The 26,753-nt window shown below is 47.5% G+C and overlaps 1 protein-coding gene across 1 annotated transcript in view; it reads right to left on the bottom strand.

Moving 5' to 3' along the window:
* Positions 1-26,753, bottom strand: part of LOC125124739 (protocadherin alpha-13-like) — a 143,123-nt gene that overhangs the window by 21,230 nt on the left and 95,140 nt on the right. Inside the window, 2 exon segments of the mRNA XM_047774758.1 lie at positions 8,721-8,809; positions 12,367-12,425. Of these exon segments, the coding sequence (XP_047630714.1) occupies positions 8,721-8,809; positions 12,367-12,425 (148 nt within the window).

Below are 26,753 nucleotides of genomic sequence, written 5' to 3'. Positions count from 1 at the left end.
ATGCCATCAAAAAATGGGCAGAAGATCTAAACAGACAGTTCTCCAAAGAAGACATACAGATGGCCAAAAAAACACATGAAAAGATGTTCAACGTCACTCATGATTAGAGAAATGCACATCAAAACCACTCGGAGGTACCACCTTGCACCAGCTAGAACGGCCATCATCCAAAAGTCTGCAAACAATAGTGCTGGAGAGGATGTGGAGAAAAAGGAACCCTATCACACTGTTGGTGGGATTGTAAACTGGTGCAACCACTGTGGAAAGCAGTATGGGGATTCCTCAGAAAACTAAACATAGAACTACCATTTGATTCAGCAATCCCACTCCTGGGCATCTAGCCAGAGAAAACCACGATGGGCAAAAACACATGTACTCCGATGTTCATTGCAATACTATTTGCAATAGCCAAGACACGGAAACAACCTAAATATCCATCGACAGAGGAGTGGATCAAGAAGATGTGGTCCATATACACAATGGAATATTACTCAGCCATTAAAAAAGAACGAAATACCGGCATTCTTAGCAACATGGATGGACCTAGAAATTATCATGCTAAGTGAAGTCAGCCATACAATGAGACACCAACATCAAATGCTTTCACTGACACGTAAAATCTGAAAAAAGGACAGACGGAACTTCTTTGCAGACCAGATGCTGACTCACAGACATTGGAAAACTTATGGTCTCAGGAGGAGACAGTTTGGGGGGTGGGGGGATGTGTTCGGGCTGTGGGATGGAAATCCTGTGAAATCAGATTGTTATGATCATTATACAACTACAGATGTGATAAATTCATTTGAGTAATAAAAAAAAAAGAGAGAGAATGCAGCACCTATAAAGTGCCTACCACGGGTCTCAATAATTAGCAACTACTATTACATCTTCCTTTCTGATGTTCTATTTTTACAACCCAGGGGCAACATCATAGGATTTAAAGACGTTAAAACTTCAACAGCAAAGACCCTCCCAATGGCCCACACGCCTCCCTGCTAATGGGCGTTAGCTGAGAGAAAGGGACTTCTGTATTCCATGGCTCATCATCAAACACTGAGCCAAACTCACAGGCTCAAGGGCATCCATCTCGGGCCTGTATACATCGCTGGTGATGCTCTTTTCCCCCTAAAAGTCTCTGACGTGGCGTTTGGTGTGCAGCTAATGTAAGTCACTGACATAGGCGGAAGCTTCTAGTCTTATCACAGATCTTCAGGTAATACCGGGCGATTATGGGAACAGAGATGTGACATATGTGTGCTTGGGTAAGACAGTATCTGTGATAGGAATCAAAGAAGATAAGAGAGGAGACCTGGGGGAGTTTGCTTGTGGTGCAGCAGGTTAAAGATCTGGCATTGTCCCTGCTGTGGCTCGGGTCACTGCCATGCTGTGGCATGTGACCCTCACCTAGGAACTTCTATATGTGGTGGGCACGGCCCAAACAAACAAACAAACAAAAACAAAAACAAAACAAAAGGAACCATAACCAAAAGTAAAATAGAAAAGATACTCATAGATTTGCCACCCAAATCCAACTCATTTAAAAGGCAAGTTGTAATAAACCATGTGGGAACAGATGACAATATGATTATAAAAACTATTCTGTTGCAACCTCCCCCCCCCCAAAAAAAACCAAACCAAAACAAAAAAAAGCAGGGGGGGAGAGACTTGGGGAATGTCACCTCACTATTTAGCTTGACCCCGATGTCACCTAGAGCAACAGCTCTGGACACGGGATTGGGCCAAAGCTGGAAGTAAACTCAACTTGGCGGGCTTTCTTGGCCCATGGACAACAGACTTGTTTTTCAGACTTTCTGTAAGAACGGGCTTATTTTTAAAGTTTGTTTGGTTGTCTTTGACCCGCAATAGCAGCTATAATCTGGAGGCCTAGCCTACTCTGTTTGGGATTCAGCCGTCAAAAAAACACAGCTTCTCTTCATTCCTGTTGTTTTGTGGATCCAAATTTGATTCCCGAAGGTGGCCTTTTCCCACCCTGCCTATGGGGTTCTCCTCTTGAGCCTGACTTCTACAAAGCTCTCCCTTTCCTTTTTTTTTTTTTTTTTTGTCTCTTTGCCATTTCTTGGGCTGCTCCCGCGGCATATGGAGGTTCCCAGGCTAGGGGTCTAATCGGAGCTGTAGCTGCCAGCCTACGCCAGAGCCACAGCAGCGTGGGATCCAAGCCGCATCTGCGACTCACGGCAGTGCCGGATCATTAACCCACTGAGCAAGGGCAGGGATCGAACCCGCAACCTCATGGTTCTTACATTTGTTAACCACTGCGTCACGACGGGAACTCCCTCCCTTTCCTATTTTAATACTAAGCACTTCCCTTTATTTCCTTTGGCACTGCCCTTCTCAGGAGTGCCTTCTCCCATCCTTCACTGAGCCCACTTCCCTGGAGTTAGACCCTTCCAGGCAGGGTGCTGCTGAGGAAGCTCTCGGTCTCACTGAGATCAGAGGGGAACAGCATCCATCTCTGCTCCCTGTCCTTTCTCTGACCGTGGGTAACATGCTCCAAGTCAGAGAAAGGCTGCTCTCCTCCCCAGAGGCTCACTTCCAGACCTCCTGGCAGTGGGATCTCTTAGGACCCTTCCCTGGAGGCCCCTAGTCTCCAGCCAGAGCTTGACCCAAATATGTGTCTCTAGATTAGGCAATGACCTTCTCAATGGCAAAGCTGACTGCCTCTGAGAAAGTGAACTTTTCAAGTTCTTTTGGAATCTGGACTGAGTTTCTCTGAAGATATCCGTCATTGAAGACTCTTCATGTTGCTGGGGACCAACCTGCATTTCTAGTTTATTATCCTCAGCCAAGCTGAGGGTGATGCTTGCTGGCACTGCAAACAAAGCTTAAAGGAATTACAAGCTACCACTACTCCTGTGTCCTCAACCCAGGCCAAAAGCAGGTCTTTTTTGTCCAATCGCCTCCCAGGAAGGAGCTCCAAGCCCACCAATTCCATACCATCCAGGCAATCTTTCCCAGAGAGTCAAGTGGGGACTCACACCCCCCACTGCCGCTTCCCCACAAAGCTCCCAAACACACAGGTAGCCCATCATCTTTGCATCTTTGAGCCCAGTCAGGTAGCAGAGCTGTGACGTGCCCACCCCTGCCCCTCCCTGGGTCCTTTGAGACCCTAGGATCGCCTCAGTAGAATTGTGAGTTTCCCTTTTGATAAGGGGCTTAAAAATTCAGCTACAGAGGATGGAGCGTAGAGAAAGCTAGAAGGGAGAGTAACTGAGTTACTGGCCTGTGCGACACTTCGACAAAAGAAGAATGAAGCGCATTTTCCTAAGACGCATCATCTTTCTCATGATGAAGTTTTCAGAGGCCAGACCGCATGCTCTGGTGGCTCATTAGATCGATCAATGATAACCAAAGGGACTCTAATGAGTCTGCATTTCCTGACCCCGCATCTGCATCCGTGGAATGGATATGATGGAAACTGCAGCCTAAGGCAACGGTTCCTGCTGCTCCTCTCCCCTGGCTAGACTCTCCAAAATGCAGGCCCAGGGGCACACATCTGAGTGCCCTTGGCACTGGATTTTCAGGAGGCACAGGATCTGCTGTGGGCTGCTGTTACAGAAGAAATTCTTTTCTCATGGCCCTAGCCCTGGCGGTATTCTGCCCCCGGCTACTGAGCTCAGAAGACTTGATGCAGAAAAAATGACAGGGGTTCAGGGAATAGAGGGTGGAGGGGGCGAGAAAGAATCTCAGACTCTATTCAACAGAAGTGTTCGATTTCGGAAAAACCAGGGAGTCTTTCTTCTAGTTTTTTATGTATCTGATCGTTAAAAACAGCAGGTGCGGAGTATTCTTCTAAGAGGGAGCTGAAGAAAGCCATCGGGGGATGGAACCAGCCAGAGCTTACACTTCCTGGCTTCTCCTGCATAGAGGATTCTAATTCCCCTTCCCGTGGCACCTCCCTCCCTCCCTCCCTCCAGGCCAGATCAGAGCACACAGCATAAGCTCCATAGAGAACTCCAACAGACGGGGTGAGCCCCACACCCTCGGAAAGTACAAGTGCATCTTACACAAGGACCCGGCTTTCCTCGCCTGAAGACGGCCACGCCAAGCTGGCACCCCCGGGCTCTGAGATGCAAGGTGAGAGTGGGGGGATCTGATGAGAGGGAGCTGCCCCATGCACAGAGACTGCTGGTCTCATTTGTGTCCTGATGAAGACATGCACCCATCGCCCAGGACTGCCCGTTGCCATGACAACAGCAGAAGTTGAGGGTGAGCAGGTTAGTGGAACAGCATGCTTTCTAAATTCTCCGACAAGGCCTGAGGCCGCAGTCACTCACGAAGTGGAAAAATTCATCTTGGCAGTGCTCCCAAATGGATTCCCCTAAATTTAAGGATCATGGCTTCTTTCTGGGGAAGAGTCAGAGAGGGAGTCTCCATGGAGCCTCTCCGTAGGGAGTTGATTTTTGCCAGGGAAGCAGGAATCCCTAAGACAAATAAGAGCACGGCTCTCCCTAGAAAACTAGGGCACGTACTCTGTGTCTATTTTCCACAGAGTAAGGAGATGCAGCAAACCAGGGCAAAAACAATCCTCCAGGGACACAAAAAGGCTCTTTAAAAAAAAAAAAAAATCTCCAGAATAAAGCCTTCCCACAGACTGCTCAGAACAAAGACCTAAATTCTGAAGTTGAAAGGTAGACTCATACCTTGAAAAAAAATTTACCATTTACTAACGTCGTTTTCTAGGCTCTGTAAGATGTGTGTAGTGTCTCATTTAATTCTTGCAACAACTCCATAGGGTAGGCACTACAATTATCTCTGTTTTATAGAGAAAGAAACTAGGACTCGGAAAAGTTAAGTAATGGCCTCAGGGACACACGAGGCCTGGGTGACAGAGCTAGAATTCAAATAAGGGTCACTGTGACCACCCAGAACCCGAGCTCTCAGTTATTATCTGAGTCGGGAAAAGGCTCCCTGCTTCTTGCAAGATTCATAAACAGATGGCTTCCTTGCATGGTTTCTGAGCCTCCAAAGATATCAGACCAACTTCAGGCATACTTACTCTCAACTCTAGACCAGTCCCTAATCTCAGGGTCCATCCTGTTCACCTGGAGGCCTCGTTAAAACACAGAAGGTGCCCCCACCCCCACCCCCTGGCTGAGAATTTCTGATTCCATAGGTTTGGTCAGTGTGCCTCTGGGAACCATACTTGGAAGACCCCTGTCTAGTCACTGGAAACTAAGGTTCTCTAACAAAGCCTCATTGCTGAGCTGCCTCGCCCAGCTCATTAACCTTTCACTGTTTCGCCCCCAGAACCCCTGGGGTGTTGCTTGGCAAGCCAGAATGTTATCTTTGGCAGTGCTGTGCGTTTGGGAATTCCCTGAGCTCTTTTGAAAATGGTCTGACTATGTCCCACTCCAAAACTAATTTACTGTTGCCTTAAGGAAGTCCTGAGATCCCACAAAGTGTAGAAAGAGGGGCTGGAAAGAACCAGTGTACAATAGCAGGGCAGCCAGGGGCCCCGAAGCCAGACTAGCTCTCTCCAAGGCAGGGACCGTCTTTTTATAACCTCCTGGGGTTCCCTCTAGGAACCATCACAAGAGGCCACTCATTCAAACCTCTGGAGAGCTTGCACCCTGAGAGCATTAGGAGCTGTAAGCCCGAATGGCTGGCCCTTTAACACCCCTCCCTCCAGACACACTCCTCTGATGGAGTGTGTGCTGAGAGCGCCCTAGTCAGCTCCTTTTCTTTCCCGGCTCCGTCCCCCAGGAAGCTATTGAGGAAGTGGAGAAGCCTGTGGTCCAGGTCTGCTCACCCAGAGGCGAGGCTGGAGAAAGGGGCCAGTAATCAGGCTGAACAGACTGAACGTCTGCCTCGTCTCTCCCGCAGGAAACATCACCTGGGGATGTCCCCGCCGATCCCTGCAGAGCGCAGCGTCTTGGCCTAGGCTTTTGCGGACCATGAAAATAAATGAACAGCTCAGTGACAAAGCAAAAGAATCCATCAGTGAAGGACAAACAAGTGCAAAGAACACATGCAGAGGAGGAATGCGTCACAGCAGGCCCCTCCCTGTGCCCATGGCTGTCGCTGCTGCAGGTGCTGGGGTGAGAAGACGCTGCTTCCTGAGAAGGTCGCAGAACGGTAAGTGTAGGGAGACTCAGGCACCAGGAGGAAGCCTTCTGGAAGCAACTGCACCCTCATCAGGAAACACTAAGGGCAACAGGATCAGTAAAGGGCAGACTCGACTCGCGACTGAAAACAGCCAAGTTTTCTGAAGCCTTTTCCTTTTTCTCAGGCCGAACGGATAAATCCTCCTCGTGCCCCCCTGCAGGAGGGCAGCCGGGGAGTGATGGGACCATACAGACGTCAGGATGACCCAGCTCATCTCCGAGGGTCTGCACCTGGGCTTAGAAATGAGAACTACTGGATTCTGGCCACCTGTGCTGTCAGCTGAGGTCACAACACAGACCGCACGAGGCAAACGTATTCCAGCAAAAAGGAGTAAGGAGGTTCGACATTTATGAATAGTCTACGTGGAGCCCCTATACTCAGCTATTTCTTTCTTCTTTAGTTATTATGGCAACTAGATGAGATAGGTGTTATGACACTCAATTCACAGATGGGGAAATGAAGAAAACATGAGTTTAAGCAATTTGTTTATGCTCACCCAGCAAGTCAGTTTGGAATTGGAATTTAATTCAGATCTGCCTCTAAACCAGGATCTTCATCTTCAGGCCACATTCCCTCCAAACAGTGCAGAACACATTTTGAGTCGCAAGCCTTAGAAGTACCGAAAGGACAGAGAACACAGAAAAGCATCTCTCGAACGTCCCATTAGGGGGCAGAGGTATGCTGAAAACTGTGGTCGGGCCACCCGGGGACTAATTGGCGGAGTAACAGCCTGGCAGAGTCCTGGAGGGAAGGGTTTATGTAAGAGGAGTTAGGACCACAGGGAAGGAGAGCCATGGCAACTCCTTCCCTGGCTCCTGTCAAGAAGATGGATTCCGAACATTCTCTTGAAACTGAAGGAGAGCCCTGGGCCAGATGCAGATGAAACTCAGCAGACAGTTCCTCTCACCCACTTGCCTGGGAACACACACCAACGCATTCAAGGTTAGGTCTGGGCTCCCCAGCCTGACCTACGACGGCTTTCTGAAAAGAGGACAAACCCTGAAATGGAGGCAGAAGAGTCGGGGGTGCTTCACACGGCTGCTTTGATTGAGCGGTTCCCAGCTTTCAGAGGGCTCCCCATCCCGCAACCCCTGGCGGCCTAAAGCCACCATCTCCACCACTTCTTCACTCCGTCATTGGCACTTGGGTTGAAGATTTGGCAATGAACTATTTTATGTTCCTCTCTTTGCTATCTGGCAATATTAGCTCTCTAATGAATTGCTTTAACTTGTGCATTTGTTTTTTTTTCTCTTTTTTTGACAAGTGTGACTTTTAGTTAAATTAGACAACATTCATAAATAGCAAATGCTGGCTGATTAGAATCAACGAAAACCCTTCGAGCTGCCAGTAAAAATGGGCCCTTAGCTGCACCCGTAACTTGCACAGCCTCATCGTTTGAAAGGCAGCAGATTATTTTGGGGAAGAACTTTTTACACATACACTTATGTAATCTGTTCTATATGGATATCTGTATGCATTTGAGTTGGGGTGGAATTTTTGCAAACCAGTCATTCTATGAACATAAGAGCTAGAGACACGTGGATTTGGAGCTAGACATGGGTTTGGAGCGAGACACCCCTGCCACTTAAAACTAGGTGAACTTCGATATGTTTCTTAATCTCCCTGTGTACCGAGTTGCTCACAGATAAAACAGACATAATAAATCCCTTGCAAGACTGTCAAGAGGAATAAATGAGACCACGCAGGGCACAGCATCGGGGCACATTGTGGCTCGATGATTAGTAATCATGAGCATCATTATGATGTTCTCTTAACAGAGACAACGTTTGCAGTCTCTACAATCCTTCCTTTCTGAAAACTGCCACAGGAATGGGCCTCCAAAGCCGTGCTTGTAGTACATGACCCCGCTGGAGTGACTGGGCGAGCATAAGGAAAACGAGGCGCTTAGGCAACATGCGTGTCAAATGCGACCAGGCTCACAGTGTCTTAGCTCAGAGGACCAATGGGAACTGATTCCTACTTCAGACGTGCAGGAAAGAGAATCTGCCAGGCTGAGTCAAGAGGCCAAGGGCTGGGCGAGTCTTGTTAAAACTCATCGTTTCTTCCTTTCCGTATTCGCGCCCAATCACTAAAGCAGTGTCAGCCTGCAGCAGGATGTGGGTGTGGGGGGAGAAGGAGGCCTGACTGTGACTTGAAATCAAAGAGCGTGGGACGCCGGTTCTGCCAACTTTCCACTTCCATGAGAAGCTCCATCCCGCTGTTCTATTAGTCAATCTATCCATCTCCCTTTTGCTTACTACTTTGAGTGGGTTTCCACTGTCTTTAACCAAAAGGTCTCTGTGCCTGAGGCCACCAGATCTTCTCTGTGTGGCTTGGAGAGCCTAAGCATTTGAAAAGTCCCCAGTTGTTTTAGAAAAGAACTTGACACACACACACACACACCCTATCTGCTTTCCATTCTTGAAGTAACACTAAGTAGAAAACAAAATAATCACGGATGCATGGAAGTCACACGTGTAAAGAAAAGAAGAAAGAATGAAAAGAGAGCCATTAACATTCCTGGTCTCGGAAAACAGAAGATCTGATGGCTTTCCAGAACCCAAGCAAGAAAGGAGAGGCTCTAGTGTCTTTACCTGGTGTCGCACTCGATACCGTCGGCCACTGCTGATCAGGCCCTCCTGGACCAGCCCGTAGAATGCCAGCCTCCTCCAGGTGCACAGAGCTGAGTAAACACAGAGACCCAAGTAATGGTTAGGCCATGCACATCTTTCCAGCGCCCCATCCACTCTCAGAAAGTGCTTTCATCTCTGGAGGTGGGGCCGCAGCTAATGCTTTCTGCTCATGCTTGAACTGCAGCGATTACTGCTGAGCAGTCACCCTGCATAAGCTGCAAAAGCATTGCTGACTTACTGCCTGCCATGCCATGCAGGCAAGAAACATGTTTTATCTTTACAGCAATTCTGGTTTTCATTAATGCCATGTGGTGTTCACTAAATCTGACAGGAAGCCGGTAAGAGGGCTAACACCATTTTATCAACTTAATGCTGAAGCACATGAGGAGCATTTGTTCTCAAAAGCCCCAGGCCTCTCTTGCTGCTTCTCTTATTTCTGGGTTCTCTACAGGAAAGAGGGAAACATGAACATTATTTGCTAATAATGGTAATATCATTCCAGTCTGGCTCGGTTAATTTTTTTTTAAGCACTCTTTTTTTTTTTTTTTTTGTCTTCTGTCTTCTTAGGGCCACACCCATGACATATGGAGGTTCCTAGGCTAGGGGTCCAACTGGAGCTACAGCTGCTGGCCTACACCACAAGCCACAGCAACATGGGATCCGAGCCGCGTCTGCAACCTACACCACCGCTCACGGCAATGCGGGATCCTTAACCCACTGAGCGAGGCCAGGGATCGAACCCGCAACCTCATGGTTCCTAGTCGGATTCGTTAACCACTGCGCCACGACGGGAACTCCTCAGTTACTTCTTAATTGTCTTTTTTATTCCTTCTGCATCTTCTCCTCATGGCTGACCCACCCTACATTTCCGGAGACAGAGGAAGTGTATCACCACCACTCCTAGACTCCAGGTCAGAACAGATTCACGCAGCATGAAATACTGCAGGGAGAGAGAGACGTAAACTGCGAGATCCTCAGAGGCAGGTAGAGATAGAACATAAGCCGTTCAAGGGCACAGAGGACGTCATGTTCATTTCATCAGTTTCTTCCCATTCATGTATGTGTGACATTAGCTCCTGTTAGACCCTCAAATAATTGCTGGATGAGTGAATACAGAAAGGAACAGGTGGGCCCCTCAGAAGAAACAGCATTAAAGAAAACCCTCACCAAAGTTGGAGGACTCTGAAACGAGACCCTGGCTCATCTTGCAAATTAAGTTACCAAAAGAAAACTTAGAGTACCATCGCCTAACGGGGCCATGGGAGGCAACAGAGCAGGTGAGCTGGAGATACTGTGGGGCAGGCCAGCTCTCAATTCAATATTCTCTTACTCCCTGACTTCAAATAAGATATCGAGTGGAAATTCTCTCATTAAGTTCTGCTCTGTTGCTATTCCCCCCTTTATCTACATCCTAGAATCTTCTCTTTTTTCCAAATATTAATATCCTTCAGGTGTTTCTGGATCCTACCAGAACATTGTGTGGGTTCAATAAGATTCACTCTGAAGAAAAAACGACTCTGGGACTAGCTCTGCTCAAAGTAAAATTTTCAAAGAAATAGGCACATGATGCCTCAGGCTGGAAAGGCCAAGAAGTCAAGCATATGTGTGTGTGAAAAAAAAAAAAAAAGATGAGCAGTATTTAATTCCTAGCTTTAACGTATGCTCAATGTACTACATTATGAGGAATAAATCACATTTAGCTCAATTCTTATTTCATTTCTTATCCTACTTGAATCTCATAACATTGTAATTGAAACCTGAATTAAACCATGTGGGGTTTTTTTTTCATTGAAAATGGAATAAGGAAGTGATATATTTTATCATTTTTTAAAATATTTTTTGGCTGCACCCATGGCATGCAGAAGTTCCTGTGCCAGGGATTGAACCCACACCACCGCTATAACCCGAGCCACAGCAGTGACAACACTGGATCCATAACCCACTGTGCCACGAGGGAACTCCAATTTTAGCATTTTATTTTTATGCAGTTTTAAAGCTGCATCTTACCGCTTTGGTATTTTTCAAGTAAAACACTAATTCAACTGAGAGATAAAGAGTTGCTATCGCGAACTGTATTTTGTCCTCTTATACGTTCACTGCAACAGCTCAGATGCAGGCAAAAGCATAAGCTGGTTTCTAACAAACAGAAAGAATCTTGCTGATACCTAGTATTCTGACATCTGCATGAATGTTTCTGGCCTAAAGTTATGACCAGATTCCAATGTGATGTGTCGCCCAAGCCAAATACCAATCTTTAGTCTTTACTGATTGCATTTTGTTCAGAAAGAGGACCCATTATAATGATTTCTGCTCCGTCTGTAATGTAATGCTTGGGAATGTGTTGACTTCTTTTAATTTAATGCACTTACTGGACAAGAACTAGTTTTGCATTAACTCAACACATACTTTGTAAACTCTCTTTAGAAACTCATCTAGGTGGTTGCAAAGGCAGAGGGGAGTGGGGGGGGGCAAAGTTGGGAGTTTGAGATTAGCAGTGGTAAACTATTGAATATAGGATGGATAAGCAGCAAAACCCCGTTGTTTAGCACAGAGAACTAGTCAGTATCCTATGATAAACCATAGCAGAGAAGAATATGCAAAAGAATATATATATACACACACACACACACATATGTATGTATAACTGAGTCACTTTGCCATACAGCAGAAATTAACACATCGCTGTGAATCAACTACACTTGCATAAAAAAATTTTTTTTAAAAGAAACTGATCTAGGTTTGGTGACGATCTACTCAAGAGCTGCCCAGATACTTTGAGGGGCTTAAGTCTGAAGTTTACTTCCTCAGCAAAACTAAATTCTTTGGGTGGTAGTGTTCATTAGTTTCTTGGCTCTCTCCATTTGGTTTCCCAGAGACACTCAAATAATGAATCTTTTACTTGGCCCCCTAGCATGAATACTATATAGCAGCTTTGGGAACAAGAGTAATCAATTACTGTCAAAGAGACAAAGCAGAGAAAGCAAAATTATATTTAATCTGAGTCTTGGAGTAATGCTATTACTCTAGGTTAGTTTAAAAGTAAGCTAGATTTGGTCTCCAGAAAGTCAAGAAAGGCCCTTCACATGGCTCATCCTCTGAAAAGCCCATGCCATCAAGGGCAATAAGACAGCAACAAGATGGGAAAGATGAGAAGACTTACTAGGGGCAAACGTGAACGAGAATAACAATGATTGTGGTTAATAGGATATAACCATCAATGTCTGATGGAAAACCAAGGTATATTACACAATGTACTCAAGTCCCAAAGCATCAGTATTAATTGTAATTTTAAGGAAAGGACAGAAAGTATAGATGAGAAGGGATGAAAGAACTTGAAACTATTTCCTTATAGGAATTTTAATGGGAACGAGTACACAGCAGTCCGACTCTGATTTTACAGGGGACTCTTACTCGCCAGCACTTGATAAGCATTTGGCACTGACCACTTCCAATGTTTCAAGGAACAGACACCGAGACAAAAATAATTGCATTCCCCTGGCAAAGTAGCTAAGCTGCTCGGTTTTGACAGCTGCTTCCGGCCTATGAAGACAGCGTTTATCTGAGTCATACAGTTACTTCTGAGCGAAAGGAGGAAGGAAAGACATACCTGTGCATTCCTGCTCTCAGGGAGGCAGAGTAACGCCAGTCAGGGTTGGGCTGCCGTGGCTGCAAAATCACAAAGGGAGTTTTCGTTAATAAGGCAAAACCATGCTCTCCCAGTGATGCTGTTCGGTGATGAGCTGGTTCTTAAATATCTCTATGCATCATCTATTAAAAGCATCGAAGAAGCCATTTCATGTGCAAGCCTAAGATGATATTCACACATACAGCAGCTTAGGAGAAAATTAGGCGAGCTCCTCAGGGTCTGTGTACAGATTAAATACCATGGGAAATCAGATTTACTGATGCTGTGAGGACCAGGTGTGGCTTTGCCTGACTCAAAACAGGTCTATGTATTAACAGGCACACACTCCTATACATACAACTAATACACAAGGACCTACTATTTGGCACAGGAAACTAAATTCAATACCTTGCAATAACCTTTAACGGAAAAAAAAAGAATGCACATGTATATCTATAACTGAATCACTGTATACCTGAAACTAACACAAAGAGTGTAAGTCAACTATACTTCAATTTTAAAAAAGCCAAACCAGGTCTACGATCCTAAAGCAGCACTAGGGGAAGGAGAGTCTGTTCTGAAACGAGAAAACGTTCGCTGTTTTTGCCCTCAGATGCCCCGTTAGGAAAATACCCCCAATTGGTCATCTACCTATGACAGAGTCCATGACTACACGAGTTCTGCTGCCCTGGCCGGACTGCAGAGCACTGCAATCCGAGGCTGGCTGTGCAGACTGCAGCATGTTCGACCCCAGATGGATGTGCCCAGTCACAATGCCAGCCACTGATAACCGCCCCTTCTGCTGACTGAAGAGGAATATACAAGGGAGAGGAAAACAAACCACGGTGGATGGAGTCTGACCTTGTTTTGCTACATAATCCCTTTCATCAAATTGTACTTGTTTCCGGCTCCTCTGAGTGCTTCGCCTTCTCATTCAATTACTGTTTGCTAAGCTCTGCTGAACAGGGAGCAGCTGAAACCTAAGGAGAACCTGACTCACTCTGCACCACCTGTGTGCAGCAAAGATGCATTGCCCTGTGTCTACACACTGTCAATTCAAAGTGGAGGGGGGCGCCGAGGACAATGGGGGCACCTCAAGACCTTTCTGGAAATTATATGCTGAGTAGAAGCTACTCGGGAATCACTGGGGACCAAAATCAATCACCGTCACTATCGTGTATCAATTAGCAAAGAAATTGTTAGGAAAAATCTGGGACAGATGTTCCTTTCAATGTGTTTTCATGGGCAGAGATTAAAGCGGCCCTGTCACTGAATGCTGAGGTCTCTTTGAGTGAAAAGATGAAGAGATGGAGGTTGTATTCTGTATTTTCTTCTGGCTTGTAATTATATCTGGAAGACACAATGCCATAGAAATGCCAATAAGCTTTTTCCAAAAAAGTCACTATGTCTTGCTCCTATCATTCTTATAGTTCTTTCAATGGATGCACAGTATTTCATCAACCTATTTCTTTCCAATACCCCAAGAAGAAGGGATGGGCATCTCACCTTGCAGAGACTTTGGGATCGTTACATGACATTCGAAGATGTCAAGCCAAAGTCAAGGCCCAGGAAAAGCTACATCTCTAGGATGCTTTACCCTAAGTGTCCTTCCACACTAACTCTCTGGTCTCTTCCATTCTGTTGGCAAGATATGAACATACAAAGTGTTTCATCCTTGGTTTTCCAGTTCACGAAATGCTACTGCTGTTCCTTATAACGTAGCATAAAACGATCTACAGATGAAATGAAGGGGTTCCCATTTTCTATCGGCAGTGGTAGAGGGGGCAAAGGAGAAAATATTTGCAAACCATGTGGTAAACCTGAACATATGACTCAAACATCTTTTATTAACTGTCGTGTCACCAGCTTTCCCCTGACTAGTGTCAGCTTATCAGCCGTGAACCTTCCTTCGAGAAAGACTCTGACATCTGCTGAGCAAATGCTGCCAATTTTTCTATGACCCGGTAACATTCATGATGAAAATTACTGCAACTTTGTAATGAAATCACCAACCTCATTTTTCTGAAAGGCACAGTTTTCACAGGACTGACCAGGAAACTCAGTTCATGACATAGCCTCACTTCCTCGACACCACATTTGATTTGTCATATGCTGCTCAGCAACAAGATGCTTCGGAGATTCATTTGCCACAATCACAGTTAAGAGACATCTTATGACAGTAAGATGAGGTAGGGAAAACGTACAGAAGAAAATAACAAGTCTTATGTATCCACAGACTACAAGGCAGTGGGATAAGCGCTTTATATACGTTACTGCATTTATTCTAACACTTCCTCTGTTAGATCACGAACTCCATGAAAGGAATCATCTCTTTGTTCACGACACATATTAACATCCTCAGATATTCATAAGATTTAGCTATAGCCTCAGAAGCTAGCAAGAGCAGGGAGTTCCTATCTTGGCTCAGCAGGAATGAATCTGATTAGTATCCATGAGGATGCAGGTTCAATCCCTGGTCTCGCTCAGTGGGTTAAGGATCCAGCGTTGCCGTGAGCCGTGGTGGAGGTCACAGATGTGGCTTGGATCTGGAGTTACTGTGGTTGTGGCATCGTTCAGCACCTATAGCTAGGATTCAAACCCTAGCCTAGGAACCTCCATATGCTGAAAGTGCAGCCCTAAAAAGACCAAAAAAAAAAAAAAAAGAAGAAGAAGAAGCAGCAGCAGCAGCAGCAGCAGCTAGCAGGATCGGGTATTCAGTGGGTTTTTAAAAAAATTTTTAGGGGCTTTCTTTTGGGGGAGCTGTCTTTTTGGGGCCACACCCACGGCATATGGAGATTCCCAGGCTAGGGATTGAATTGGAGCTGAAGCCACCGGCCTTTGCCACAGCAACGCAGGATCCGAGACACGTCTGCGACCTACACCACAGCTCACAGCAATGCCGGATTCTTACCCCACTGAGCGAGGCCAGGGATTGAACCCAAATCCTCATGGATCCTAGTTGGGATTGTTAACCACTGAGCCACGAAGGGAACTCCTAATGTCGTATCATTGAAAAACAAGAATCCATTTATGTTTCTATCAAAATTATAGCAAAGATTTAATTTATCCTGTAATGGTATTATTTATACTGTAGAATATTTGAGCTACAGAAGGGTGAATCACCTCTTCCAAGACAGATTTGAAAGTAGGTTAAAAGTACCCAGTGTCAGAGTTCCCTGGTGGCCTAGTGGTTAAGGATCTGGGGTTGTCACGGCTGTGGCATGAGTTCAGTCCCTGGCCTGGGAACTTCTGTATGCTGTGAGCAATGCCAGAAAAAAAAAAAAAATCATTGTTATGTTACATATTTGTCCTCTAGTAAATCAAAATGAAAAGATGATAAATATGAGAATTCTAGGTGATTACTTACTTCTAAAAACAGTCACTTAAAACCCAACCCACAGAGCAGGAAAATAAAATAGACAGAACTTTAAAACAGACCTAATGGGTTCCAGTACAACAGAAAATGCTAACTTTGCTTAATTCAGGAGGCACAGGCTGCTAGCGCAGCAGTTACTTCCATGCCCATAGTTTCACTTCCCTGGAGCCCAGAGCTCTCACTCTGCAAGGCCAGAAAGGAACTGATGTTGCTTATGTATCAAGGAATTAATATTTTTCTTCAATTTTGCAATGCTGGAGATTTTGCATTTGTCAAGTTCGAATTCTTGAACGGAAAAAAACGTGTAATTTTTAGGCAAGCAGATTTATTCATTTATTTATTTGTTTGTTTGTTGCTTTTTAGGGCTGTACCAGCAGCATATGGAGGTTCCCAGGCTAGGGGTCCAATCTGAGCTGTTAGCCGCCAGCCTACACCACAGCCACAGCAATGCCAGATCCAAGCCCTGTGTGCAACCTACACCACAACTCACAGCAACACTGGATCCTTAATCCACTGAGCAAGGCCAGGGATCGAACCCACAACCCGAAACCTCATGGTTCCTAGTCGGATTCGTTTCTGCTGTGGTACAAGGGAACTCCAGGCGGGCAGATTTAAAATGCTGCTATGGAATCCTTTTGCCCTTTGATTTGGGGAATTCTGATTACAGATTATAATACTCAAAGTATTATCACCTGGATAAGCTCAATTTATATTCATACTGTAACACGCACAGGAACGTGGGGCCCAGTGAAGTCCTGCAAACGTCACATTTGAAGACACCTGTAAAGCTTCCTCAGACACCTGCAACCTGACATCCTCCTGACCTCTCAATGGGAGCAAAAAATGGTGGCCGACCAAGGCAAGTACCCAGAAGAGAGCCTGCTATTGTGTCGAGCAGACAGCATGCCAAGAGACAATTTATAACATGCCAGGCTGTGTCCCTGTGGAGTGTTCTGAGTTAGACCAGATGCCCATGTGAGGGCTCACTCCTGGGTCAGACGAAAGGGTAAGCCAATGACATTCAAGCTACGAAAAATAGATTTCTTCATGAGTCAGAGTATGTGCAAGACAAAGAGAGAGAGGGCAGCTCAGCCATAATTCCATCTGGCTCAGCAGATCTTAGAAGAGGAGACGAAGGGGGTAATTTGAAGAAATTACGGTATTCTCAGAGCAAATAAAACAAACCTTTTCTCTGAAAAGGCCTATAGCCAATGTGGAAATGGGAACACAAAACCACCCCACCCATTCAAAAGTGACCATCAGAGGATGTAACACTGAAAGAGAAGTTCAGATACAATTTCTTTGTCTATTCTGACCACTGTGCAGTTTGGTTTTTTTTTGTCTTTGTTTTGTTTTGGTTTGGTTTTTTTGTTTGTTTGTTTGTTTTGGGGTTTTTTGGGGGGTTTTTTTGGTTCATTTTGTTCCCGATGTGCCATGATGGGCACTCCAGTGCAGTTTTCTTTTAAATAAATTCTACAATGGCACTTTAAGCATAAATTCTGATCCTGGACAGAGTCAGTTAGCCGCCAGAAAAGTCAGACCTGGGGGACATAAATGAGGTGCCGCTAAAAGAAGGACGAACCCTCCCAGGTGACTACCTCAAGAATTAGAGTGAGTATGTACACGTGGTTACAAAAGTAACACAAGATTTGGTAACTACGAATTGCTTTAAAATAAATGAAAGTGAATTAAACAACTCATTTCTGCTCTTCTTTTGGGATTTCCACACCTTGTGTCAACTGGTCCCACTGAGGCACAGCTGGACAAATCAGCCCTGAGACTCCGAGGGATGCGCCAGCAGTCACAGGACCACAAATGCACAGAATTGGTTCCTTTTCTTGGAACCAATTGGTTCTTTTTCTTGGAAATTCTGAAGAGGGTGCCAACCACATTCAAAGCTGGGTTTGCAGAGCTCTCCAAGGGAGAAATTCTGCCCCACTGCTAAAGAATTGCTTCAAAATCTCACCACGCAAGTGGCTCATGAAATAAACGCACTGGGGGTAAAACCCACCAGAAGATGCGTCTGGTGTTAAATGCTGATGCGGAATAAGCAGCAAGAGAGCAATGAGAGAAAGGACAAAGATAAAAGATCTTCACAGCTCTTTCCAATGGTGAAACCAATAAACAAAACTATGCTAGCTTGCCAGTAATGTTTGTATTTCCGGATCCTCCCATTGGTGACCTGCTTCTCTGCCAAGAATGCCTCTCTTTCCAGAGCAGTTAAGTGATGCTACTAGGTGAACCAGGGGTAGCCTAAATGCTTGGGCATCCCATGTCAAAAGAAATGTAAACACAGGGCTTTCTGTCTACTGGCACTATTTCAAATAGTCTCCTGGCAAAATCCTACAAGAGCAAGTACTTTCCTGCATAATTTCTCCCTAGATTAGAGATTTGCAAACCGAAGCACATATTAACACACAGGGTCAGTGTAAGACAGAAATAGTTCATGGATCAAACAGCCCCAAGCTTTGAGCCAGGAGAGGAAGGGTCAGAATGTCCTCCCCCCGAGCTTCCGGCTCACAGCTGGTGGCCCAGCTTGCCCGGCCTGCTCTCTGTGCCTCTTCAGCACCTGCAGCCCACACCAGACTCCAAAAGAACTTCACAGGAATTTGTTCAGCAAATGTCCACAGCAGCTCTAGTCAAAATTAAGCTCTTGTACATGCTTTCAAAAGCGATGATCTAAAGAATTCTAAAAACTCCTGGATTTTCTCAATCTGCAATCTGTCTCCCATGGCTGCTCAGCATTAACTAACACCAGGCTCTTCTGATAAATCTACCTGCCATGGACATGGGAAATTCTCCCAGTCCATCTTTGTTTTTTTCTTGTGCCTATCCATTAATTTCCTAAAGATGAGCCTGAGTTTAGAATATGAAACTGTGCACATTAGTAAAAAGACAGCAATGTGTCAATGAAAATATGTTACAAAAACATAGGAGGGACAAATACCGCCCATTCGTGTTGTAGCACCTCTAAAAATCCTGGCTACAAGGTAGTTGTTTGGGAAGAAACAGTTCATCACTAGTGATGGGACAAAGTTTTGGCTTCTGAAGTCCAAGTTTCAAGTATCACAAAGCAGAACTCTACGATTTCAAGCCTGCATGTGGAGACAAACACACCACACAAACACATGCACCGCCGGACAATTTCTATACATCCTTATATAATGAGCAAGCAAGCCTTAGGCCTACTTAGAACTTAAAACCAGAGTATTTACTAACACCTGTCTTAACACGAGTACAGTAAGCCATCCGCTTCCTGAGGCTTTTGTAGCGAGAGCCAGAAAAGGAACATGTGCTTTGGACTATGCTGAAGTGTTATTTAAAGTGCTGTCATTTAACTTAAAGACACGAGGGGTGTGAAGGGGCTGCGTCCCATCTCAGCGACACCTTAGGAATGGTCAGCCGGATGTCAGAAGATTACATTCGAGCTAAATGCAAGGAAATCCTCTTACCGTGCATTCACCCTGCGGCAAGAAAGGAGCCCAGTGAGAGAGTTCGCGCCCCCTTTTCCTTCTCTCCAGTCCCTTGTCCTGGCCTTCGCCCTCCCCCTACACCCCGAATCCACTTGTTCTGACATCTACCTGGCCCAACCAGACAAACTGGCTCTTGGTTCTCTGCCTGCCCCTCCAGAGGCGTTCCCACGGCCAACGGCCAAAGCAAACACTGTCTTCAGGGTGAGACCCACATTCTGTGGCTTCATCACCTCTGACACGAGTTCCTAGAAGATCCTCTCACATTAGTTCAGTGCAATTACCAGCAGTATTAACTGGATACTCGGCACTGCAGCTAGCCCAAGGAATGAACAGGGCAAGCATACAGGGGTGACCACCACAGCTTCTTCTAAAAACACAGCACTCCGCAAGGATTTCATCTTATTCTCAGCCCATGTTTCTCTACAGAGAGTTCTCTGCAGAGCTGTGCTTTAATAGCACATATTTAATTTAAGATGAAGGCTCATTTCTCAAACAATTCTATGGTCAGGTCTTCATACATCCAAAAAGGAAACAAAACAATCCTTTAGCGCTCTTCTTCTAGAGAGGAAACAGCAGACCAGAATTACAGGTGCTATATACACTCAGTTTACCAGATAACCCTTGTCATGGTTTTGTTTTTTGGGTTTTTTTTTTTTTTTTTTTTTGTCTTTTTGCCTTTTCTGGAGCCACTCTCAGGGCACATGGAGGTTCCCAGGCTAGGGGTCGAAGCGGAGCTGTAGCCACCGGCCTACGCCAGAGTCACAGCAACGCGGGATCCAAGCTGCGTCTGCGACGTACACCACAGCTCACGGCAACGCTGGATCCTTAACCCACTGAGCAAGGGTAGGGACCGAACCCGCAACCTCATGGTTCCTAGCCAGATTCGTTAACCACGGCACCACGCCAGGTACTCCACCCTTGTCACTGTTCATACCTCCATAAAGCCAACCACGTGATATTGGATGGAAAATGCATGACTTTGCGGAAGACCCCGTGACGACTCTCTCACCTCGTTTTGAGAAACGGCCTCATTTTTTAGAATAATCAGGTTCCCGGCACTCTGCCCACTTTGGCCTGTGAGGTGCCTGCTGTCACCTGCCGCTGCATGGGCTCCCCCAGGCCCCGGGCCCGTCTGCGCCCCTGTGTTGTAAAACATGAAAGTGTCACTCCCTGAGCCCGCTGTCAGACAGGCCTTGTAGCAGTAGGTCTTGGTGAGGGAGCCGTTCCCTCGCACTTCAATGAAGTGAGGCTGCACTTTGAGGCCGTGCGGGAACCTGGCATCAATATTGTTATTGGCCTGTTTGTACAGCTCTGCAGGGCACCTCTCCCGCACTCCACAGAAGCCTCCACAGCACGCGGTGCCGTATGCGGTGTAGCGGTAGCACTTGATGATGCTCAAAACTATGATTGTCAAAAGAAATATAAAAGACACTGTGCTTAATGCTATTATCAGATAAAGGGTAATTTCAGAGTAGGTCCGAGGACTCCTTACATGCCTCTGAGTATCAGGGAGGATTCTGGAAACCCTGTCCACCACGGCTACTGTAATGGCCACCGAGGCGGACAGGGATGGCTCTCCATTGTCTCGGACCACCACGGTCAGGTTGAAGGTGGTTCCGCTCTCATCTCCTATCTTCCTGGTAGTCCTAATTTCTCCGGTGTGGAGCTCTACTTTAAAGAGGTCCAGGTCAGAAGTCTGGACCAGATGGTAAAAGAGCCAAGCGTTTTGCCCAGAGTCTGAGTCCATGGCTATGACTTTGGTGACCAGGTAGCCCGCAGGAGCGGTCCGAGGCACCATTTCGATGGCTGCTGAGGAATTGGTTGAGGTAGGGTACAGGATGTAAGGGGCATGGTCGTTCACGTCCACCACGTACACGCTGGCGGTCACAGTGCTGCTCAGGGGTGGGCTCCCCTTGTCCTGGGCCTCCACGGTCACCAAGAACTCCCGAAACTTCTCATAATCAAAGGAGTTGACAGCATAAAGGCTGCCACTGGCGCTGTTAATGGAGACATAAGAGGTGACAGGCAGCCCTTGAACCTCCCTGTCCAGGAGGGAGTAGGTCACCTCCGCATTCTCCTTCTCATCTGGGTCTGTGGCCTGCACAGTGCACAGCAACACCCCTGGCAAATTGTTCTCCTGGATGTAGATGGCGTAGGAGTCCTTCGGGAAGCTGGGCGGATTGTCATTGACGTCGGAGATCTCAACCTGCAGTGTCCGCTGGGACCTGAGCGCTGGTACTCCCCCATCCGTGGCTGTCACTGTGATGTTGTAGGCGGCCACCCGCTCCCTGTCCAGGGGGCCACTCACCACCAGCGTGTAGGAGTTTCCGAAGCCATTCAGCCGGAAGGGCAGGGCGGCCTCCAGGCCCAGGCTCACTTTGCGGTTGGACCCCGAGTCTTGGTCATTGACACTAAGAAGGGCCACAACGGTGTTGAGCGCCGCGTCCTCCGGCACCGGGCTGTACAGGTCCGTGAGCACCACCTCTGGGGCGTTATCATTCACGTCCATGATGTCCACCAACACCTTGCAGTGACCCACCATGGGCACCGGGCCCCGGTCGGTTGCCTGCACATAGATCTGGTAGGAAGAGGCCTCCTCGTAATCCAGCGCTCCACTCACCCGCACTTCCCCCGTGCGGGCGTCGATGCTGAAGAGCTGCCGCTCCCGGTCTGACGTGTAGCTGCTCAAGGAGTACGTGAGCTCCCCGTTGGAGCCCTCATCGGGATCTGAGGCATTCAGCTTCACCACTAGGGTGCCTGGGGGCGCATCCTCCCGAAGCTGGACGCGGTAGGTGGACTGGTCGAAGGCGGGAGAATTGTCGTTCGTGTCCAGGACCCGGACAGAGATCTGCGCGGTGCCCGAGCGGGCGGGTCTGCCTCCGTCCACGGCCGTGAGAACCAGGTGGTGCAAGGCTGCCTGCTCGCGGTCGAGGCCCTTCCGCAGCACCAGCTCCAGCACCTTACTGTTCTCCTGCAGGGGTTTCAGGTCCAGCTCGAAGTGCTCGCTGGGGCTGAGCTCGTAGGTCTGCACCGAGTTGGTGCCCACGTCGGGGTCCTGTGCGCTCTCTATGTGAAAGCGCGCTCCAGGCGCCACTGATTCGCTTACCTGAAGCTGGTAGTCGGGCCGCGGGAAGCGCGGCGAGTTGTCGTTGATGTCCAGGACCTCCACCCCCACGGCGCTCACCGCCACCGGGCTGTGCGCCAACACTTCCAAGCTGAGCAGGCAGCGAGGCCGCTGCTCGCACAGCGCCTCCCGGTCAATGCGCTCGTTGACGAACAGCTCCCCGCTGGACAGGTCCAGCTCCAGGTAGCGCGGGCTGGGCGCACCCAGGTGGTTGATGCGCAGGCAGCCGGGCCCCAAGCGCTGCAGCTCCAGCCCCAGCGCGCGAGCCACGTTGCCCACGAGCGTGCCGGGGGTCTGCTCCTCCGGGACCGAGTATCGCAGCTGGGAGGCCGCTGGGCCCGGCAGCAGCAGGAACAGCAGGAGAAGCAGCAGCAACAGAAGCAGCCAGGACATGGGCGGCCGGAGCCGTGGATGCTCTGTCGCCGCAGGTCTGGTGCCCGCCAGCTCCATAGCCACCGGCCGCGGCGGAGGCAGCCGGGCAGGGCCGGAGACCGCAGCTTCCCCAGCGGTGCTCCACGCCCGCGCCGCGCCTCCGCCTCCGCTCGTGCCGCCCTGCGCCCGCTCCCCCAAGCCTCACACGCTAGCAAACACCGGGGACCGCTCCCCTCGTGGGCCCCCGGGAGGGCGCCTGGGCCCGCGGTCCGCTCCGACTCCCCATGTCCCAGCTCCTCCGCTCGCCTCGGAGTCGCTCAGCCGGGCTCCGCTTCCTGCCGCTGCTGCTGGTCCAGGGGGAGGGGAGAGGAAGCAGAAGGGGAGGGGGAGGAGGGCTCAGCAAGTCCAGCTCCGATTCCGCACCGAGGTGGCAGACGGCGACCTGGCCTGCCCAGTCGCTCCGGCTACTCCACCCCCAGCTCCTTCACCCGCGACCCGCCGGATCCCAGGAGACCACGGGAACACGGCCACTCCCTTTCTCCCTGCCCCCACTGTCCTGGTCCTCCGGTCGCCACCGTTCCCCGGCTGCATAGCCGGTCTTGTAACGAGACTGTTCCAGGAAAAGCACTGAAGTCTCTAGGACTCGGACTGTCAGCTCCCTAGGAAAAGATTTCCAAGCGCAATTCAAGAAAATGCACCGGGGGCCTTGGCTTCGGACGGGTATCTGGGCGGCGGCTCGGTGCTCAAAGGAAACAAACGCCAGAGAGGCACTCTGAGGTCCCCGATGATGAGGATTCTTTCCCGGACCCCAACATTTCCCCCGAATAGTCTTAAATACTGCAGAAGGTGTTCAACCCCTAGGGCAGAGGGGAGGGGGATGGCAGGAGCTGCCCTCTTTCACAAAGAAAGCCTACAACTAGCATCTTTGGATCCAACACTCAATTCTGCTCTAGCCAAGTGGCCCTTACTTTCCAGTGTGTGCCTTGGCAAATAACCAATATTTAAGGCTTCAAAATTCTCTCTTAAAAAATAATAATAATAAAGGCTCCATGAAGGTGCAGGCTAAGCTCTTATTGGACCCCTTTTGCTCATAGTGGGAAGAACCTGGTAAAAATTTAAAGAGATTTCATCTAGCTTTTCCTCGTTTTACTTCAAATCTTTTTCATTTATCACCCAAGACGTTTTCTTTATTCTTTCAAAAGTGATTTAATTTTTTTTTCTTTAATGAATGACAGTGTCTTCAAGAGCCTGCAAAACCGTTACATCGAAAGAGTTACTCTTGATTTCCCAGGCCTGGCTAGAATCCGGACTCCATGAAGGCTTTGCAGGAAAAGTCTGCTGTTCTTCAGCACATGTGGGAGGCTGAGATTAATCTTACACCAGCCAGCAATTTCAATGGCTGCAGCTCATTTTCCATAAACATAAGGCTCCTTTACACCTCTGGGTCTCTGCTCCCCTCAGACCCCCCTGCCTTGTATTGCTGCAGAAGCAGCAAAATGATAACCACTTGTCTTCGGGGAACACGAAGGCAGCAGGAGCAGAGGAAGCCTTTCCATGCTGTGTCATTGCCTCTCCTTCTCCATCCTGAATATCCACTCTTCCCAGGCTCTCCTGTCTCTTCCACAGGAGTTTAAAGTTCATGACTCCACGTGCAAAAAGCACTCACTAAAATGTCCTCTCTCATCCCCTTCTCTCAGCATCCTCTCACCCCTAGATCTTCCTCTGTGGGTCATTTTCTAGCTATGAACTGGACCAAAAGCAGAACGAAACCCGACACTTGGCCATAGATGAAGGAGCCAAGGCAGCCCGGTTCCAAAGGCCTAGAGCAGCGCATCTCTTCTTCCCACCCACCTAATGCACTCGCCGTCCACGCCACAACCTAACCCATTTGACTCCAGAGAAGCTCCCAGCGTCCTCCTGTGCCTGCTGCGTCTTATTTATTTGTCCTCTTTGTTCCCTCAAGGGTGCAGAGTGGAAAGCAATTATCATCAAATGCTATTCCTGTCTCCCTTCTTAGGCCTCTGGCTTCTCCCCCTGTCTGCTTTCTCCCAAAATGTCCCTGCAGTAACTCTGTCTCTGTTTGCTGTGGTAATTTGATCTCAGAAAGCCTTCAACTCCCAAGTGCTTGAATTGTAGGCATGGCCTATGTCTTCACCCATTCCTTAGTTCTGAAAATAAATGGCTTATAAGTGGAATCAAGTTAAAAGTTGTCAAGAAGAATGACCTTTTCTTCTCTCACCTCCTCCCAGGCTTTCACAGTGGCTGCCACCTTTGCTCATAGTTCAGAAACCTGGTCACTGGGTAGTGACCATGAGTGGACCTGTGCCCCTGAAAAGATCACAGCACTTAAGGAAGAGATTAAAATGACAGAGGCTTGGTAATGTTTTTAATGGAAGCCCCCAAGTGGTGTATCTCAGGAGAAAACTCCGGGCTCCTCTTTTAGCAATACTGTCATCTTCCAGCAAGGGCACCTGCCAAGTTGTCCACTCAGATGTGCCAGGGTCATAAGCTTCAGCTCGGACTTACTCCCTCAGTGATTGAGAAGGCAAACTCAGAGCCAACACAAATCAGCCACCTCTTCAAAGACATACAAAAGAGACGGTGTCCTCTGCACGGGCCACCACCATGATTCAGGTCCCCAGACTACTGCACGTGTCTCCTGCCAGCCTTACTAGCTGGTGAAATGGGACTGCTTCGATTGCTGGCAAGTGTCTGCAGATATTAATGCTAATGCCTCAGCCACATCACTATGCATCCCTTCTTTTCCCTGGACCTTCAAGAAGCCCCTACTGCAAAGCAAAACAGCACAGTGGTTAGAACACAGATTTTGAAGTCGGTCACACCCCCCCGCCAATGACTGACTGTGTGGCCCTGGTTATGTTACTTAACCCAGGCCTCCGTTTACTCATCTGGGGAAGACAATTTTAAGCAAACCCATAGGATTGTAATGGTTACATGAGATGATATATAAGACACTCTGAGAGAATTTAAGAAGTACGAACTTGCACTTGACAAAATAAATGAGTCTCAGGTATGAAATGTACAGTATGGGGAATGTGGTCAATAATAATGCGACATCTTTGTGTGGTGACAAATGGTGGCCACACTTACTTTGGTGATCATTTTGTAACACATAGTAACATGGAATGACTGTGCTGAGTACTAGGAACTAACATAGTGCTGTAGGTCCATGATACTTCACACACAAATCAGCTCATAGAAAAAGAGATCAGATTTGTGGTTACCAGAGGTGTGGGGGGTGGGGAGGGGAGGGGCAGGTGCATGAAGGTCATCGAAAGTCACAGACTTCTAGTGATGGGGTAAATAAGCACTAGGGTATAATACACAACATGATAAATATATTAACACTGCTGAATGTTATATAGGAGAGGTGTTTAAAAAAAAATAAATCCTGAGAGCTCTCATCACAAAGAAAACGTTTTTCTTTTTCTTTTGTTTTGTATCTACAGGAGATGATGGCTGTCCATGGAACTTCTTATGGCAGTCAGTTCATGATGCATGTAAGTTACAGCATCATACTATCCACCTTAAACGTATACAGTGCTTATGTCAATTATACGCAATAAAACTAGAAGTTTTTTACCCAATGAAACTGGAAGTAGAAAAACCAACCTGCAGGGTAGCTGACAAGTACATCATTATTATTGTTATTAAAATGCAATGATTTATTATCCTCAGATAACACCTTAGTTGACAGTCTATATACAGCATGGCCCTTTAAGGTATCACAGATAACCTGTAACTATGCCAGACAGGAGGTCAGAGATGATGGGGAAGATGAGAACGTGCCAAAGTTAAGCTTTCCCAATTATTTCTAGAGCTTATCCTCTATGAACTAAATATACAACTGTATTTGTGCAGTTCTCTCAAATCAATATAGCTTTCCTCGGGGAGTTCCCTGGCGGTATAGTGGTTAAGACTTATTGCTTTCATTGACGTGGCCTGGGTTCAGTCCCTGGTCTGGCAACTGACGTCCCACATCAAGCTGCTGTGTGCTGTGGCA

This window comes from Phacochoerus africanus, chromosome 4 (assembly GCF_016906955.1).
Source record: "Phacochoerus africanus isolate WHEZ1 chromosome 4, ROS_Pafr_v1, whole genome shotgun sequence".
In the NCBI taxonomy this organism is placed as follows: Eukaryota; Metazoa; Chordata; class Mammalia; order Artiodactyla; family Suidae; genus Phacochoerus; species Phacochoerus africanus.
The sequence above is the reverse complement of the archived record's forward strand: the minus strand, read 5'-3'. Positions and strand labels throughout refer to the sequence as shown.